At 38.7% G+C, this 18,599-nt stretch overlaps 1 protein-coding gene across 1 annotated transcript in view; it reads left to right on the plus strand.

Moving 5' to 3' along the window:
- The window catches only part of LOC139718574 (myotubularin-related protein 10-like), a 90,947-nt gene that overhangs the window by 23,048 nt on the left and 49,300 nt on the right, over positions 1-18,599 (plus strand). Inside the window, exons 3-5 of the mRNA XM_071630041.1 lie at positions 5,375-5,514; positions 10,637-10,712; positions 14,299-14,435. Coding sequence (XP_071486142.1) covers positions 5,375-5,514; positions 10,637-10,712; positions 14,299-14,435 — 353 coding nt within the window. The remainder of the gene's footprint in view (positions 1-5,374; positions 5,515-10,636; positions 10,713-14,298; positions 14,436-18,599) is intronic.

Genomic DNA, 18,599 nt, shown 5'->3' on the forward strand with positions numbered 1-18,599 from the left:
ATTCATGCACCTGTTGCTCTAAAAGTTGCACAAAAGCATTTTGAACATGCTTTCCTGCTTTGATCTCATTAATCACCGCCGACAGCCAACCTGGATAACATCAAGACGACGCTTTGAGAAATCTAAAAAGTACATGCGCAGAAGATAGTAATTCTCTTAAATCAAGAAAAATGCATGTGCAGTTGTAGTGTACATTGTGAAATTATCGCTCAAGTAATTTCATTTGCGAAATGCGCGTACTTTACAAGAGAAAGCAATTATTTTGGCAGGTTGGATGTGATTTGTAATCTAATTTTTCCCATTTTTGGCGCATTGTTCCACAGTAAACATGGACAGTAACCGTAGATATCGTACATGTCCTGTCATTAAGCCATGTTACATGCTTGTCCATACGTGTCCACTTCAGTAATATTCAATTTTGTGACAGGAAAACTGTCATGTTTTCGGGTTTGCTACTCCCTTTCATCGGTGTTTATTCAAAGGAAGTTGAGTCTGAAAAGGCACCTCAGCAAAATAAGACCGCAACGAGGGGAATGGTTCTTTTGTCAGTGACGATTCACGATTGCACAATTGTCATTTTCCAAGCACCTGAATGTACTCATTAAGATGCACATAATCAGGTGGCGGCGGTGATGATGGGATCAAAGAAAGACATTCGTTAACTAGTCCATGTGTGTAGTAGGTCCATGGTCAATGTGTGTCTTTTGGTATACTTGTAGTCTGAAAATAGGATCTGAAATATGGCAAGAGAAGGGCGCCCTCTATCATGACAGGCAGTCTTATTCCAGGAGCCAAAGTTTTGCATAGTGTCTGTAATGAGAAGTGATAATACTCACAACATGCAATCAAATTGCAGCACCCATGCCTGGACAGAATACTGGACTGGACAAAGGTCATCCAATACGTGTGACATGATTAGTCTCTCACGGTCTGTAAATAATCCCCATTAGCAGCAAAGAAGGGTTCACAATTAGTTTCACTTTGCTAGCTTCAAATGGTAGTTCTTCCAGTAGGTTTACCACTTGGTTATAAATCACTTATAGATGAATAATTCTCCATGGATACAGGTTGTACAATGTACATATTTGTTATCAAATACAGCACACCCCGCCCCCCCCCCCAAAAAAAAAGTTTTTGTGATAAAAAAAGAAAGAGATGGGGCTCGCACTGGTCCAATTTATCTACAGGTGTGGGACCTATAAAATGATTCCAAAGATCTAGAGGGCTAGCTGTTTGTGACTAATGGAAAAATATCGTTCTTGTATTTCAAATCTGCAAGTGCAAAGACAATCTTCTTGTCCACTGTCTTCCCTTTTACAGAAGTTCTTTCCACCACCTGGAAAATGTCTTCGTCCTTCCAAATGCTGATCAGAGAGAAAATCTCTTAATTCCAATGTACTACTGTGTCGTACTCCTTTTTAGCCTTAGCCACAATTTATTGAAATAAACAGAGAAACACTACAAAATCTGTCTATAAAAGTTTGAAAATTTCGGTCGCGATCAGGATTGCAACCCAAATTTATATCTAACCCGTTGAGGACGGTTTGATTTTTGCTACAACATGCATTTCTCACAGACACCTGCCCAAGTACACTCGGGACTCATCCTCAATGGGTTGATAGATATTAAACATGTTACTGGTTCAATGCAATGAGAGCAGTACTATGGATGCCTAAAAGGTCTATTGCAAGTCATCAAAACATTGTCGGTGCCGAGGTCAGTTTCCATAGTGGAATGTTCATCCCCTGGATCAGGTCCACCATGCCACTTCCTGGCCCACTTCCTGTGTGGAATCCCCCAGGACTACCCCAGCTGTCAAAGGGCACCCTGTGGTGAGCTCAGCTGGGAACTCAAGCTACGAGTCTGGGTGAATCCGTGCAGACACAATTATTGGTCTAGCGCCCTCTCGTGATAGATTCACACAAGTGACCACGAAATGAGAATGCCAGGGAAGAACAGTCCGCTATTAGATCAAGCTACGCCTCAGGAAGCAAGTCAGTCTGGTTCAGGTTGTCACTGGGGATAGAACTCTTGGATAGTACCTCCTGTCTGGCTTAAAGACGCGTGAGATTTTGTGGAAAGAGGCCCTTTGCGTCCCCTTCTTATGTCTGGAATCGCGAATCCAACTGGTCCGAAAGTGCTAGTCCCTCTGGAGATTGGAGTATTTTAAGAGGATTTATCTCTGGCCATGTTTGACACGTCGTTTTCGTCCTCGTCAGATCTCACTCTCTATCCGGGTAAGATTGTCTCGAGTTTGTTGGGGAAGATGTTTGGAGTACCGTTATCATTCCTCTCTAAGAAGTGGTCTCTGCATTTGTTTAGAACGCAAAGCCTAATAACTCATCAGGCTTGTGTTGAAGCTTGTCTTCAAAAGAATTGTCAACTAGTCAATGTAAAGAAGTTCTTTCCTTAAAAAAAAACAGCAACATTAAAAAAAACACTTTTAAAGTGACTGCATCAACAACTTTTTTTTTTTAATGTCATCATCTGAAACAATCTGAAACAAAAGAATAGCATCTGATTCTGACAAGGATTTTGAAAAAGCCCAATATATGTTATAGGCTAGTGGAATAAAATGTCTACTAAATCATTGCCCACTACTTTTATACTGCTGTAAAGGCAACTTACATGTAACTTGATTTTTTGAATTATATTCAACCTCTCTCTGAATACTGCAATCTCTGACCCAGAATTCTTATGCTTCCACAGCTCTTACAGTTGTAGGGGCTTGTTCTGTAAAGTGGGTAGATAGTACCTGTAGATGTCTTTTAAGGGTTGGAAACTAGCCCTTTTTTTGACTTGCCATTGATTGGTTTCTTTGAAGTTATGTGAATACTGTGGGAGAATATGTCTACTCTCAGTACTGCCCTGCTCTCAAGATCACTTTTTAGTGTGGTTTTGTACAACCGTTGTAGTTCAAGCAAATGGAAGAGGTCAGATGCTGTGATTGCTTTTAAGATGTCACAACTTGCGGACACGGTGATGGTTATTCTTGTCAGTATATAATGATTTGCATTTCGGTGATTAATTATATAATTTTTCAATGCATTGGGTTTAAGGAATTTCAGAAAATTAAAAAACATTACTTTGACCATGAGTTTGTTTTGTTTTTTCCTTTGTAAGGAGAAACATTTGTCGGGGCTAATTATGTACTGATTGTAAGTTCTCATTAAAGATTTGAAAGAAATAAAAATAAGAATAAATGTTACTGGGTCACAGAATTACTCATTAACTGCTGTACATTGTGTAGATCAATAGTATATGGACACCTTTGCTCAGCGATACAAATTGAAATATGGAAAAAGAGGAAAAAGGGGAAAGAGGAAAAAGATTTATGATGAAGAGTAAGAGTCGATTTTTAGTTTAAACACTTGGGGTTTAAACATAAAATCAGTGCTACATGTGTGCTCGTCTCTGCAGATGAATAAACTGTATGCTATTACCTGAAACATAGCATTGGTTCATTTCACATTGCTGATGACTCCTACAAGTTTTGAATGCTTCATTCTAACAACCTTGGTACATGTTAGTGTCTCTTACTTGATATCTATTGATCCGTTTGACACGATTAAGTGTCACAGATTCTGTGGTGACATATTGTATCGAGAGTGAAGATGGGAAAACAATGTATTTTTGTGCAGTGGGACACCTGTGTATCAGTCTGTAGGTATCGATTGCCATGGCATTTCGCAACGCTACACACTGGCACTGGTCCGGCGGTCCCTGACCAGTAAATATCATTGTCGGACGCCAGCAACTTCTTTATGACTGCACCAGTAAACAATGGAAAAACTGGATATCTACTGGTCCGACAGACAGGTCGGAACAGTATTAGAAAAAATGTTTTAGTGTGCACTCCTGTATTTCAGTAGTGAGAATGGTTCCAATGGATCACCGTAGGATTCAATACCACAGTAATTCAAATGTGAATGAACCCATTAGGGTCATTGGTTGTACCCATGGATGGCATACAGTGTCGGAGAGGGGGACACCTAATGCCGGTGGGACCAACTGATTCATACCTGGCCAATCCGCTGTTCTTAAACATGTGAGCATCACCCAAAATCCAGATCGCTTCAGCCGTAGCCTGTGGCAGACTTTCTAAAATTAGTCACCCTTTATTGAATTAGCATTAATTTTTACTGCTTATGATCCACGAGCCTATTTATGTTCTGGAAGTATTTAAAGTTATTTAAAGTGTCCAGTCAATATAGGAAATGTATGAACACAAACAAGTGTCACAGGTGTTAATACACACCCTTACTTATCCAAGCTTTTTGACTGCTGTCATTCAATTAGTCCTAAGCTCACATGTCATGACACAGGATACAAAGTGATATGAACTAATGACAATATTAAAATAGTTCATCCCTCATCTTCATGTCATTACATTTTTTTTTTCATACCAAATAAAAACAAACCCAACACCTTTTACACGCAGCATCATAACTGTAGTAATCATCGATGCATTTTGCATGGAATCCCAAACGTGCGCCCTCCCTCCCGCCCCCTTACCCAAGGAAAGAAATTAATGAAAATGAAAGGTTGCTGGAAAGTTGACTTCTTGCTCTAATTTTCTAATTTCATATGTATCTTTCAGAAAGATGTAGACATGTTTATTTGAATAACGTGGTACTTGAACTTGCAGCTATTGTGGATGTATTATGGCAAATGCATTTGGACTCTATCCAGAGCACAGAGATTGTGGTGCTGGACAGTAAAGGAATTCTCTAACATGGAGGGGAAAGGGTACATGGGGATATTTCCTGATGGGAATTGATACTAGTCCTGGGGACCGTTTCATGAAACTGTTAAAAGCCACTGAAATCCTTGCATCTGATTGGCTGATAGCAAATTTGTCAGTGAAAACCTCCGACGAACTCGTTGATGAAACGCCCCCCTGAACTGGTTCTCAGGCTGGACTTGGGAAGGTAAATTTCTTGCAAAAGCACAAAATAAGATCAACTACCTTACTGACAGCCCTGCTTGTATAAGGTCACTCGTAAAAACCAGAAGTACTGGAGAAAGTCGCGTTCACTCAAGTTGACTCACGGTAGTCGGCAGTGTTGAAACAGTATGAGCCTGACACATTGTACCATACATGTTACCATTGCGTGCCCAGGAGATCGACACGAATGCATGTGATTCAAGGAAGGGGTGACTGAGGTAATGACGTGAAGGTACATATGTGAGGTACGTGTTATACTTACAGGCCTCGCCAGCATTTGCGTTGTTCTCCAGGGCACATCTTCCTTGAATGGCGTGCATTGGCATCATTCTCCCGGGCTTTTAATACAACAATGCATATCAGTGAGTCTGTGCAATTTCCTTTCATTGATACCACCTGTGAATATCTTGTCTTCCCCATCTGCAGGTGAGATCATCATCAGCCACACCCCAAATGTCCTTAAGTTTGACTCCTACAATGGACTCAACAGGGGCATCTCGGGATCCCTATTCTGTACAAACTTCAAAATCAGCTTTGTCACCGCCAACAGACCTGCACAGCATGTGGTAAGTAGCAGTAATATGACGACTAATAATGATGAAATAGAGCATTCACGCTGCCGTCAAAGACCACATATAGATTTTTCCCATCCCAGTATTTTCTGAGAAGTTGCTATGTAAGTAGTGGTACGTCAGTGAAAAAAGGGAATCGAAAAACCCTCCTCAGAAGTGGAGTTTCTTATGGCTGTCAGTCAAGTAGTTAAGAGACATAACATTCAGTTCAACTCAGTTCATTTCAGTTTTATTTCTGCATTCCATTTTCAATGCAGTGGAACAATATATAACAAGGAGTTGTCGTATGAATTATCTAGATCAAAGCGTACATGTATGCATATTATAGGTGATATAACTGTTGTACAATCTAGTATGATACTACTGTAGTGTAATACTGGGAATTGTACAGTAGGACTGTAGTACAAATATTAGGAAAAGTAAATTAATCATACTATCAAAGACATTATAGGGTAGCCTAGTTCCAAGGATGTTTGCAGCTTTGCAAACCTACATTTTGATTGCTGTGCCAAAGCATTCATCGGTCATTAGCAGGGGCAGTTATTTCAGTAGAGCAGTCGTGCTGGTCAGTACCTGTTGCAAGTTGGCTATGTACACTGTCAATCAGCTTTAACCCATTGAGGACGGGCTGATTTTGCTACAACATGCATTTACCATAGACACCAGCCCGAGTATACTCAGGACTAGTCTTCAACAGGTTGAATTTACATCTGAATGCAGTCTAGGCCTTTCTTCTCCAACAAGCATCCTTGAAGTAATCCAACATTCCTTTTCATTGTTTAAGAGAATTGAGATAAAACATACACATACCAGAGATCCCTTAACACTAATGCTGATTAAATATTTACAGAACATTTGGTATGTGGCATGGTCTTAAAACTCCCAGAACAAGTAGATACAATTGTATGAGACTTTAGATGAGGAGTCTGCACCTAGCACAACAGTTAGTCTCTGATCTGGATAGTACGAATATCAGGATTATATTGTAGGACACAAACTTAAATGTGATGCTAATGGCAAACTAGCATCTGGAGACCACTCCAGGTTCACATTTCATTAAAAATGTTAGGATAGTCAGTTTGGCTGGAGTAGCAACTTCCTGTAGCAACAGCTTATCAGGAAGCTGGATTGTTGTTGTTACCATGATGTTTGCCACTCCAGTAAGAGTTGCTATCATAGCATATCATGTGATTGGTCATGTTGTCTTGTGTTTTTCATAGTTCTAGGTAAGGATATAATACATAAAGTACAGTATCTTAAAATACCAGTTTTCACAATAAAGCTGTTCTTAATGGTCTGTATTGCCCATTTCTCTTAGATGTAAAATTAGCAGACTGGAAGGTAGGCTACTTATGGTATAAGGAAGATAGGGAAAATTACAGAAGTTGCCTTTGCAAAGCTTGTCCAGAACATCTCAGAAGTATGCTAAACTCTCAGGAGAAGGACCCAAGCACACAAACGGACAGACATAGGATTCACTGGGATCAGTTCAGTAGCTCATACTGTAACAGTAGGATTTGGCTTCAGATTAAAATGGGGAAAATCAAGTTTTGCTCTCCTGTTCACACCATAGAAAGTCTCCTGTTCACACCGTAGAAAGTCTCCTGTTCACACCTGTGTAAGTCTGTTGCAGAACACTATTCCTTTAACCTGATCAGTCCCAATGCCTCAAAGTGCCTATTGGTATTTTCTACAAATAGGACATCAGTAATACAGGCAGAGTTAACCTGGCACACCTTGTCAGTGCCTATACTTTGGGAATCAGTGAAGGCTTTGTTGTTGTTGTTGTTGTTATTTGAATTTATTTGGCGTTTATCATTCCTCAAGGAATATTTACGCTTAGCAAGATCTAGTGTAGTCTCCATTCCAGACCTGTCTGTTCCGTTAAGGGGGCCCTACATGAAGGTACACGTGCAATGCCTTTATACTGCTCAGCATGGACGCAGCCTCAACTCAAAGTTTGTCTATATTCAAATAAATACAAGGGCTATGCCCAATGATTTTGTGATGCAAAAAAAAGCCTGTAACTGGTAGTCATGATTGTTGAATAAAAAGAGAAATCAATTTATATAAAGATGGATAGATTTAATCATGATTAAAGTATATCAGCCTACAGAGAGATGTTCAATCTGTTCATACTCTATAAAAGAGGTTTATGGGATTCTAACCTAGGACATAGATGAATTCATATTGATCAAGTATTAAATGCTTATACTGCAGTTGTCATTAGATGCATGGAAAGTGAATACTCGCTCAGGAAAAAGACCCCCACTGTGAATTCATGATCACTACGTAATATTGAAACATAGAGTTGTAATCATGGATAGGAGATCTCCATAACATAGCATAAGTCTTGGAGTAGAAATGCTTCTCTTGTTCTGAACTCAGTATGAGAACATGACAAGGAGATGCCCAAGCTTTAGTACCTCTAGAGAGTAAAACAAGGCAAAACATAATTCATGATAAATGAAACCTGTGTTCAAGTCCTACAGTTGATAATGGCCTCATACAGAAGCCTAAGCCCTTCGAAATATGGTTTTCTTTTGCACATTAAAAATTAGTTTCTCTTTCAGTGTGTATACTGCCATACTGTGATAATGATGCAACTCCCTGAGTACATTTGGCCCACCAATAGATTGGAGCCTTTACTAAAGTGGCATAGGAAATAGTTTGAGACAACGTGTGAAAAGGTTCCTCTGTCTTCAACCCAGCAATTTCCATAAAACACAGTTCTGTGGTTTGCTGTTACATTTGTATTATACATTTTTATCACAAATTGCTATTTATTGAGAGTGCCTCATAAGTTAGAAATCAAATGATTGTCGTTTCAGTTGAGGAATTTACAAAAGCCTTTGACTTTGCTAGATCTGCAATTGATAATTGATAACTTGGCAACACATTTTAGCAGATTTGATTTACCATGTCTGTTTCAGAGTGCCATATATTTGAAGGAATTTCCTTATTGTTTTATACAGATTTGTTGAATTAACCAGTTTCTCTATTTATAGGTTTGTACAGCATTTGTATGAAGTGATATTTGGAAGTGCCAATTTGACGATTTGAAGATGATATCTTCTGTATTCAAAACAACAACAACAACAAAAAGGCCAAACCAAAGCAAAACAAATCAAAACAAAACAAATATCAGGAACTGATATGGCAGAGCTGTGCTTTTACTACAAACAATATTTGAAGAAGACTGTGGTTCAAGTTTTCATGCCATGACTCAGGTCATCGCACATAGCCTCAGCCAATCTTGATGGTGCCAAGAAAGCTACAGGTCACAATGACTCAAGCCCCTAAAACAGAGACCTTATATGATGAAGATATCTATTAACACTGTATGTACTTTTAGCCTGAAGTGGAATGATGAGTACTGCATTCTTTGGAAAACAGTCAAAGAGTGTTTATGTGACATTATGTATGGTACACATTCATATCTTTTTATGTCATACACATACGTCATAGGAAGTAAAAGAGTGATCTCTTTTTTTTATAGTTTTACTCATTAAAGCTGAGATACATCTCTGTGTAATGCCAATTCAGTTTTCTTCTACACTATATTTATCAATTTGATTGAAAATGGCAATGCTGAGCATAGTGAAGATTATTGTAATGATCAATCTGACTGTAATATGTATACAGCTCTGTAGTTTTGATATTGATGAAAATAATTCAGATATAATTATGATGAGAATAGTGATTGTAATCATCACCACCATCATCATTATAATGATAGTCATGATGATGATCATAGTAGTGACAACATACAACATGTAGAGTAATCAGAATTGATCTAATTGATGTCATCATACAACTGTATACGCCAAATATTTCGCGAGGTTTTTATTTTCGCGAATTTTGTGAGGCAGGTGCTATTCGCGAAATTAAAGACATGCGAAAATATTAAATCTGATCCCAATGGATGTGACGTACGCATGTACATTTCTCCGTTCAATACAAGACTCCATGATCGCGAATTTAACCACTCGCGAAATCGTCAGGAATTCCCGATTCACGAAAATTTAGACTCGTGAAATATATGGCGTATACAGTATTGTATAAAAGAGATGTCATGAACATGCCTTGCAGGACAAACATGTGGTCATCGAACCCTTTGTGGATGAATTGTCTGTGTCGTGTGTCACTCAAGGGAATACATGGACCTCAACTGACTGAAAACAAAGTTACCACATCACTTCGCATTTGATTAGACTTCCTCAAAGTAGGGTTCACCTCATGTCAAATTTCCTTCTTTCCAAACTGCTCTAAAGAGGATGACTGTACTCCTGTTACTGATTGCTTTGAAATGAGACATTCTCCCTGAGACAATGTTGAATGATGTTCGGGTACACTTTCAGTTTTCGTAGACACCCGGGAATTATTTGCAGATGGATGCGTAGAAAAACTCAAAGAAATTTTTTTTGGGTGTAGAGCATTAACCTCATGATCTCATCATTTCATTCGATTTCTGCCCTAGCAGGTGTTTTTCTTGTGAGTTTCTGCTGTGCTTGAAGGTGTATTTTAAGACACACATTAATTATGTAAATCATTTTGAGGTCATGCAGATTACATTTAACACAAAGTTTTCTCCTCGATAAAAATGATAATATCAGCCATGAAAATTAACAGTGTGTACAAGGTAGTGATTCAAAAAAGAGACTCTTTACAGAATAAATAGTCTTCGTTATAGAGTTGGATTGGAAGATGAATTGAAAAGGAAAGGTCCGTCAAAGTAGCTGATGTAATACTTTGTGTAATACCAAAGCAGCATTTAGTGTATTCTATAGTTGTAAATTCACATTTCGTGTAACATCATGTGGCATCATGTGTTCTCTGTCAGTGAGCATATGTAAAAGTTGTTCAAAGCATTTACGAGAGAGTTATAAGAAAACATTCAGTATGTTTGTAATGATCACACATGGGGAAATGAAATGTCATCTGAGAGATCTGTGTGCAGCATATAAAATGTAGAGTTCTTGTAACATTAATCTCTTCATTGCAATAAATGTTGTGAACGCCTTTGCTTTATATTCTGCAAAGGGTGCATGAAGTGGTGAATTTGGTTGACTGGAGATTGATGAAATCCTGGCATTGTCTCTGTTTTCAATTGCAGATTGAGTTGGATCACAGGAATCATTTATTCAAGGAAAATGACATCCCTCTCACAGCTGTCAGCCAAATCTTCCAAGGTTTGTTGGTTCTCTGGCTCCATCTATCCCTCCCTCTCTCTCTTCTCTTTATCTATCTGTCTATCTCTCTCTATTTTTTCTATCTATATCTCTTTTAATCTTTCTGTGTCTTTCTCTATCTTTCTGTCTTTCTGTCTTGATCTATTTGTCTTTCATTTTCAGTCTGTGTGTTTCTGTTTTTCTCTGTATGTCTATCTCTCTCTTCATCTTTATATCTCTATCTTTCTGTCTTTCTGTCGTGATCTTTCTCTCTTTCATTTTTAGTCTGTGTGTCTCTATCTTTCTCTGTATGTCTATCTCTCTTGGTCTTTCTATCTCTATCTTTCTCTGTATGTCTATCTCTCTTGGTCTTTCTATCTCTATCTTTCTCTATATGTCTATGTCTATCTCTCTCTTGATCTTTCTATCTCCATCTTTCTCTGTATGTCTATGTCTATCTCTCTCTTGATCTTTCTATCTCCATATTTCTCTATATGTCTATCTCTCTCTTGATCTTTCTATCTCCATCTTTCTCTATATGTCTATATCTCTCGATCTTTCTATCTCTATCTTTCTCTCTATCTCTCTCTCTCTCTCTCTTGATCTTTCTATCTCCATCTTTCTCTATATGTCTATGTCTATCTCTCTCTTGATCTTTCTATCTCCATCTTTCTGTATATGTATATCTCTCTCTTGATCTTTCTATCTCCATCTTTCGCTATATGTCTATCTCTCTCTTGATCTTTCTATCTCTAGTGTTCTCTATATGTCTATCTCTCTCTTGATCTTTCTTTCTGTATCTTTCTCTATATGTCTGTCTCTCTCTTGATCTTTCTATCTCCATCTTTCTCTATATGTCTATACCTCTCTTGATCTTTCTATCTCTATCTTTCTCTATATATGTCTATCTCTCTCGATCTTTCTATCTCTATCTTTCTCTATATATGTCTATCTCTCTCTTGATCTTTCTATCTCTATCTTTCTCTGTTTCTCTCTCTTTATCTTTTTCTCTTTCTCTATCTTTCTCAATCCATCTGTCTGTATGTCTCTATATTTCTCTATATGCCCATATCTTTCTTTTCATCTTTTTATCTTTCTCTTTCTCTGTCTGTCTGTCTGTGTGTCTCCATCGTCTATCTCTACATTTCTATGTGTCTCTATCTTTCTGGATAAAATCTTTCTCTTTCTCTCTTGTTTTTAATCTCTCTGTCTATGTCTATCTTTCCATATTTATCTTTCTCTCTTTCCCTGTCTGTATGTCTCTTTCTCTATCTGTTTATCTCTCTCATTATATTTCTTTTTTTTCCATTTTTCTGTCTGTTTTATTGGTCTGTCTCTTCGCATGTCACTTAACATGTTCTTAATTCGCTCGTCACTGATACGGCTGATCGTGTGTCGACCGTCTATTCTTGGAACAAAGACCTGCTCCGATTGTTATCATGGCAGTGCACTATTCAGTAGCAGGAGTGCGCATCAATTTGTGCATTTCACATGAACAAGGCAAATATGGATGGAGGTTTGCAGTGAAAAGAAGACAGATTTTATGCCCTGCATGACTCATGGGTAGTGTCCATCATAGGTAATAGAATGGACCCATTGTTGCATATAAATGAATAAAAACATGGAAAGTTAAAAAAAATGATCTTCTTTAATAGAGGATTGCAGTCTTCATGATCAAAGATAGTTTCTTTCAGGGCTTATCTAAAGACAGGATATCCTGTCAGTCCCTTTTTTTGTCCAACTTTATTTTGAGCACTTACAAAATGGACAAGAAATTAAAAAAAATGTTATAAATATGAGATTGCATTTGAACAGTGCATTATGCATACAGATTTGCCACTGAGCGGGACACCTGCTGCAACCCTATGACAGGTCAAAAGTTAATGATAGTCTGCACTATAAAAGAAGTGTTATATAAACACATTTCTATTCATGGCTGACTCATCCATCAATTTCATGCTTCACAGAGTTTCGGTCATTTTGCCTCTGACGAAGATTCTGCTAGGATCGAAAGCTCAGGCCCCTTTTGACTTCAGAGTTGTGATCATTCATTTTTAAGACTCTGCGATGATAATATGTCATAAAGCTAGAGCAATCCATTACTTTTTTCATTTCAATCCATAGATATTGTGATTAATCCCCATAAGACTGTCACAGTGCTTCCAATTTTGTACTGCGAGGGGAATGCACCCTCTAGTAAGCATGGGTGGGGCAGAGTTTAGAATGATAGCTTGATGAAGTCACATATCATTTATACATGTATGAATTCCTTGGAATTATAGTTGACACTGTCAGTCATTTACCTCCCATCTACAGTTCTGTATCTTCCAATGATGTTAAACAGAAATTTCTTCTCCAAACCACGCAGTGGCACACAAGAAATTCTGACACTAGAAGGAATGAAAGTACAATCAGATTGGTCATTTTTGTTGTTTACCAGACTTGTGTCAGTCACAATCACATATTACATAAGATGTTTTTGGTTGCACAGAGATATGGCATCAGGTTATAACAATCAAGGAGAATCACCTCTAAAAGTTTAATATCAGTCAGTATATAGTCCTCTCAGCACTGAAAAAAAATGATCAAAGAGACTGTGTACAGAAGAAGTTGTAACGATAGGAGATTTGGATAGTGGAGGGACCTACAGTGAAGATGGCTGCAAGTCTTTTGTTTCTCTTTGTCATTGAAATGCCATAAACTGCGATGGTTTCGCACCATAAATGCTGACACATGCATCCATCCCTCCAAAGGATGCTTGATAAATTTCCATTAATGACGAAGTTGCCCAACGAAACAGAGAGAGATGGGTGGTTAGACTTGGCAACCCTTTGTGCTGACGTACGACAGAGGTATACTAGATAGTTTTATCTTTTGATCACTATCAAACACCTAGCAGGAAGGGAAACCTTTTCGTTCAATGATGATAGGGAAAAAATTCCCTCTCACTTTCACTGTGTGAAGTATAAAAAGAGCTGAGTGCACTTTCATGCAGATAAGAGCAATTTAAAGTGGCCTGTGTTTGTAGGGGGGCTTTAGTGTAAGGTGGTGTTAACTCTCATGCTCAGCAGATGTACAGGCCTGTTTACTCCAATGAAGTGCTCACCAAAATGTCAATATTTGTTCCAACCTGTGTCTGCAAATTGTCGGAAATGATAAGGTCATCAACACACAACACTCCCATTAGCTTTCCAGCAGAAAATTTTATGATTATCAAAAACAATGACATCATAATTTTTTATATGTATCTGTATTTTGGTACAGCTCTGTTTCATGATTTCATTATCTAAATTTGTTCAGTGCCTGATGTATGTAAGGTGAATTTTACAGTGCAAAAGATGTGTATACTGTGCCCTTTATAACTGATGTATTATTCTTGTCATTGCTTTCTTGAAAGTTACAGTTATTATCATCATCATTATTTTCAGTATCATTATCATTATTATCATTGTTATCATGGTCATAATCATCATCATTGTCATCATCATTATCATAATTATTATTATCATGCATTATCATGATTATCATTACACCCCAATGTATAACTTTCTTATGTCATGATATTCTTGTTTAATCTTCTCTCTCTCTCTTCTCTCCTGGAGAGTAGTCAGTTCAGGTAAGAAGAGACAGATGCTTCCGGGCTCGGGGTGGTCCAGTAACACCAAGCTGATCGAGATCCGGTGCAAGAATTTCAAGGTCCACATGTACAGCTTCAAGTTTGCCCCCAGGAGTTCAATCAAGACGGTAAGGAGAAGACAAGATGGAGACGAGATGAGCTGAACTTTGACCTTTACAGCGTTCAATTTCCTATCTCCTGTCGAATTACCTTTGATAGTAATAGGGGGAGTCTTCCTTACAGATAGAATATTGTTGAATAGAACCAGAAAAATGAGAGGAACAGGGTAGTGAAAGTTTGACCAACTTTGGATTAAAGATGGGAAAGCATTTATGTTTGAAATTGACAACTCTGTGATGTAAACTGTAGCATATGAGCTCACCTCTCATTTGCCCTATGTATAAAATTCCAATCTCCTTTTATACTATTATTGATTATGGAATATATATATATATATATATATATATATATATATATATATATATATATATTTTTTTTTTTTTTTTTTTTTTTTTAAAGCAGGGGATGAGTAGAAAATTATTTACAATGATTGTATTGAGGGTGCATGTAATATTTGAAGTTTTCTTTTCAATGGGAAAAGGAAATATCCTATTTTATACTATAGATCAAAATGGTAGGTGAGCTCATTCATAAGTGACATCACAGAATTGCCAATTTGAGTTAGATTGACCACGACTTAAAAAAAAAATCACAACTTTCATTAGTTTTGATCAGAATTTCCCCAAACTTTCATTGTCTTGTTCATCTAATTTTTCCAGCTTCTGTACACAGAAACTAATTCTTAAGGTGGACTTACCCTTTCATCAGCTGTAGAACTTGTTTTATGCAAGATGCAACTCATGATGGTTGAAGATGTTGTAGACACATTATCAAAATTTCACTCAAACAGAGGCCTGACCACCCCATGGTTTGAAATGGTTTTGACTGTATTTAGGACAAGCATTGTCTCCTTGCCATTTGTCTATCTGACAAAGGAACAGAGTGTACCATCCAGGCCCTAAAATTTACCCCTACATAGCCATAACTAGAACAATTTGCTTTCACACTACGGAGACACTGCCCCAAAGGACTGTTAGCATCCCCCTCCCACCCACCACCCCCGTGCTGGACAATAATGATTGCATGCATGGGGTCATTTCTTCGGACACTTGTATGACAGGATAATTGATGTGAGGTTGGTCATCGTGTGTCAAAGAGGGAAGTTGTTCTTTCCAACTGTGTCGGACAGTTTCCTCTTTGCTGAGATCCAGGTGTTCATTATGCCACCATGCCTTTCCTAAAATTTGAGAGATACAAAGACGAAACTTTGTGGGCTCCCTTGTTTCTGCTGATCACATTGGCCCAACCCATGGCACCTAGTAGCACCCATTAGCCCACTAGGTGCTGTGGACTGATAGTTGACAGTGGCGGATCCAGGCAGGGGCGCACTGGGCGCACACCGCCCCTTGATTTTTTGTTAGAACAAAGGAAATTTTCTAAAAAGGGGGGGCGCATGCCCCCCCCCCCCTAATTTTGTACAGGCGTCTCCCCTTTACGGAACTCCTGGATCTGCCCCTGGTTGATGTGGTCCCCCCTGGTCAGTGTGGGGCACTGGTTGCAGTGGTTTTCATCTACAAAAGCAGACTCGCAGTATACTCTGTTGACAGTTTTCACAACAGGGTTCCCTTTTTTTGGCCAGTGAGACATGGTCACCTGGCGTGGATTCAGTATAGCTGAGTAGAGATTATGGCCCGTCAGTGCAAGAGGGTATGAGCAAGTCCACACGGAGCGGTGATTCAGGAGTTCCATCTAACACATGAATATGTACGCCGTTGGGGACGGCGGGACGGATCAGCGCATAGAGTCTAATCGTGATCCCAATTTCCTTTCCCAGAAGTAGCATATCCCTCTGGAATAAGCTCCCATAGGACCGAAGCCTCTGTGGTCGCGGTGATAACTAGTACACTCTGACCAGTAGTCACCCCTCACCACTGACCTCAAGAAACCTTTGGTCAGTCAGTATTCCTCACAAGGGGATGTCCGATCCCTGCTGGCAGTCCGATCTCTGTGGGCAGAATGTCCCTCCAGGAGAGGTATGTACCGTCCTTCATAGTGTGATATGTGCAACAGCGCAGTAAGTCCACTTTAATCCTCAGTAATTCCCCCTGGTTTAGTAATGTGCTTCGTTGAGACAGTAATGGGGGTATTCAGGAAGTGTCTTGTTTCATTTCTTCAGATTACAGTTTCTGTGATGTTGTCTTCAGCCCTTTCCTTCACCAAGACCCACAATGCAATGCTCTGCATGTACTCATCATGGACTGTTAGACACAGCATGTGTGAAATGTTTCAAACTGGAGAGAGTACCATAGTGTGATACCACAGCCATTCATCGCCATGGAAACTGCTTCCAAATAATCTCACCTGGCTTGAACATCTGTGAACACTATTGTTGCTATTCATGCTTGCACCTGGTTTCAACCCAAGCCATAACAAAAGACTGTGATATCATCATTTCAATGCTGTTGTGCTGCACAGTTTTGAACTTTGCAAGCTGTTGTTTTGATCCAAATGTTCCATCATTGAGTTCAGGTAGCTCTCTTTCATCCAATTTCTAATGTCACTGATTCAGGCTTCGACACAAGCAATCCAGCTATCTACTTCTGCTTGCAATTAATGAGATAGTGAAAGAAAGATTTTTTTTTTTTTTTTTTTGGGGGGGGGGTCTATTCCGTGTTTGTTGACTAAAATAGGTTAAACAAAAATTGAAACTTTTAAAGAAAAAGAAAAAAAAGTGGTTCCAAAGGAGAACATATTCAGGAGTAACAAAAATTGAAACAAACTTTTAAAAAAGAAGGAAAAAATGTTGCCAAGGGAGAACATATTCAGGAGTAACAAAAATTGAACAAACTTTAAAAAAAGAAGAAGAAAAAAATGTTGCCAAGGGAGAACATATTCAGGAGTAACAAATGTATTGATTCGATGTAATGAAACAAGAGCAATCGATCACCTAGACTTTTGGCAGAATCAGACTAATATATCAAAAGCTGTGGCCAGGTTTAGGTACAGGTGCATAAGTTATTCAACATGCTCCTCTACATGAACCAGCATGGACTGTCTGAGCCAGGTGATCCTACCATGTGTACAAGATTGTACTCATCAGAGGGTTTCAATACATGGAGTGAAATTAGTGGTAAAAATAACATGGTCAATGGCGTATGTTGCCCATTTTGCCTTGAATGATGAGCAGGGCTTTTTTTTTCCCCAGCTAGTTTTATTTCTTGGTACTGTCAAAGGTAGTCATGGCAAGCACTCCCATCTTTAATGTGAAGCTTCCTCTTTGTTTTGTGATTTTTCTGTAGAAAAGAGATAGCATGTGACATCACAAAGTTTTGTTGCCAAACTTCAAGGTAAAAGTTTGAAGTCATATGTGACAAGAATATTACACATCATATGGGTATTCAAACCTCATGGAACTGTGTTTAACTCCATCCTGATGAGCCATAACATTAGTAGGGATCAGTTTGATGTAGATAGATTATTATTATTATTTTTTTTTTAAATGGAAATTGGTTGTTCTCTCACGATGACAGTAAATCATAAAGTCTCCAAGCGAATTAGCATCTTTGGTATCGTTTGATCCATCAGTCTAATTTTGTCAAATTGTCAGAGTCCAGAATCTGGCCAATTTTGTGAATTTGAGACATTGCATTGGGTGGATCTCTTGCCTCATCCGTGTAATTCGATTACACTCATTCATAGACTGCAAAAAAGAATAAGATTAGCCTTTGATGGACAGCGCAATTTGCTTCCCAAAGTCGGGAGGAACATGACATGCTTCTGCTGCAATTGCAGAAAGTCTGCAGCGGAGGTTGGACCAACTGTTTTCGCCAGTTGGAGGGTAGTAGGAAAGAGATGGGGAATCTAATTTTCGTCTGAGTGACAGCAAATATGCCAAACTGCGCGGTCCGTCCCATCGTTTCAGAGGAGAAAAATTAGGTTTATTTCCTCGCTTAATCCTGCTCTAATCCAGACTTTCAGGCAGGGGCGGGGGTGGGGGGGGGGGGGGGGGGAGCTAGGTGTTGTGGATGACAATTTTCTGAATCCAGAAACTTCTATGGCATTTAGCCTACGCAGTATTTTGATTAACCCATAGACTCCAGTAGATGTGCATCACATTTTTTTTTCCATATTTTAAAAAGTGAATGAGCCATCCTTATAACCCCTGTGTAGTTTGTCAAATGTCATGAATGTTATGACCGTCTGATTGAGACATGCACATTTCCTCCAGGTGA

Source organism: Diadema antillarum, unplaced genomic scaffold (genome assembly GCF_040938485.1).
Source record: "Diadema antillarum isolate AM-2024a unplaced genomic scaffold, OU_Dant_1.0 scf00000097, whole genome shotgun sequence".
In the NCBI taxonomy this organism is placed as follows: Eukaryota; Metazoa; Echinodermata; class Echinoidea; order Diadematoida; family Diadematidae; genus Diadema; species Diadema antillarum.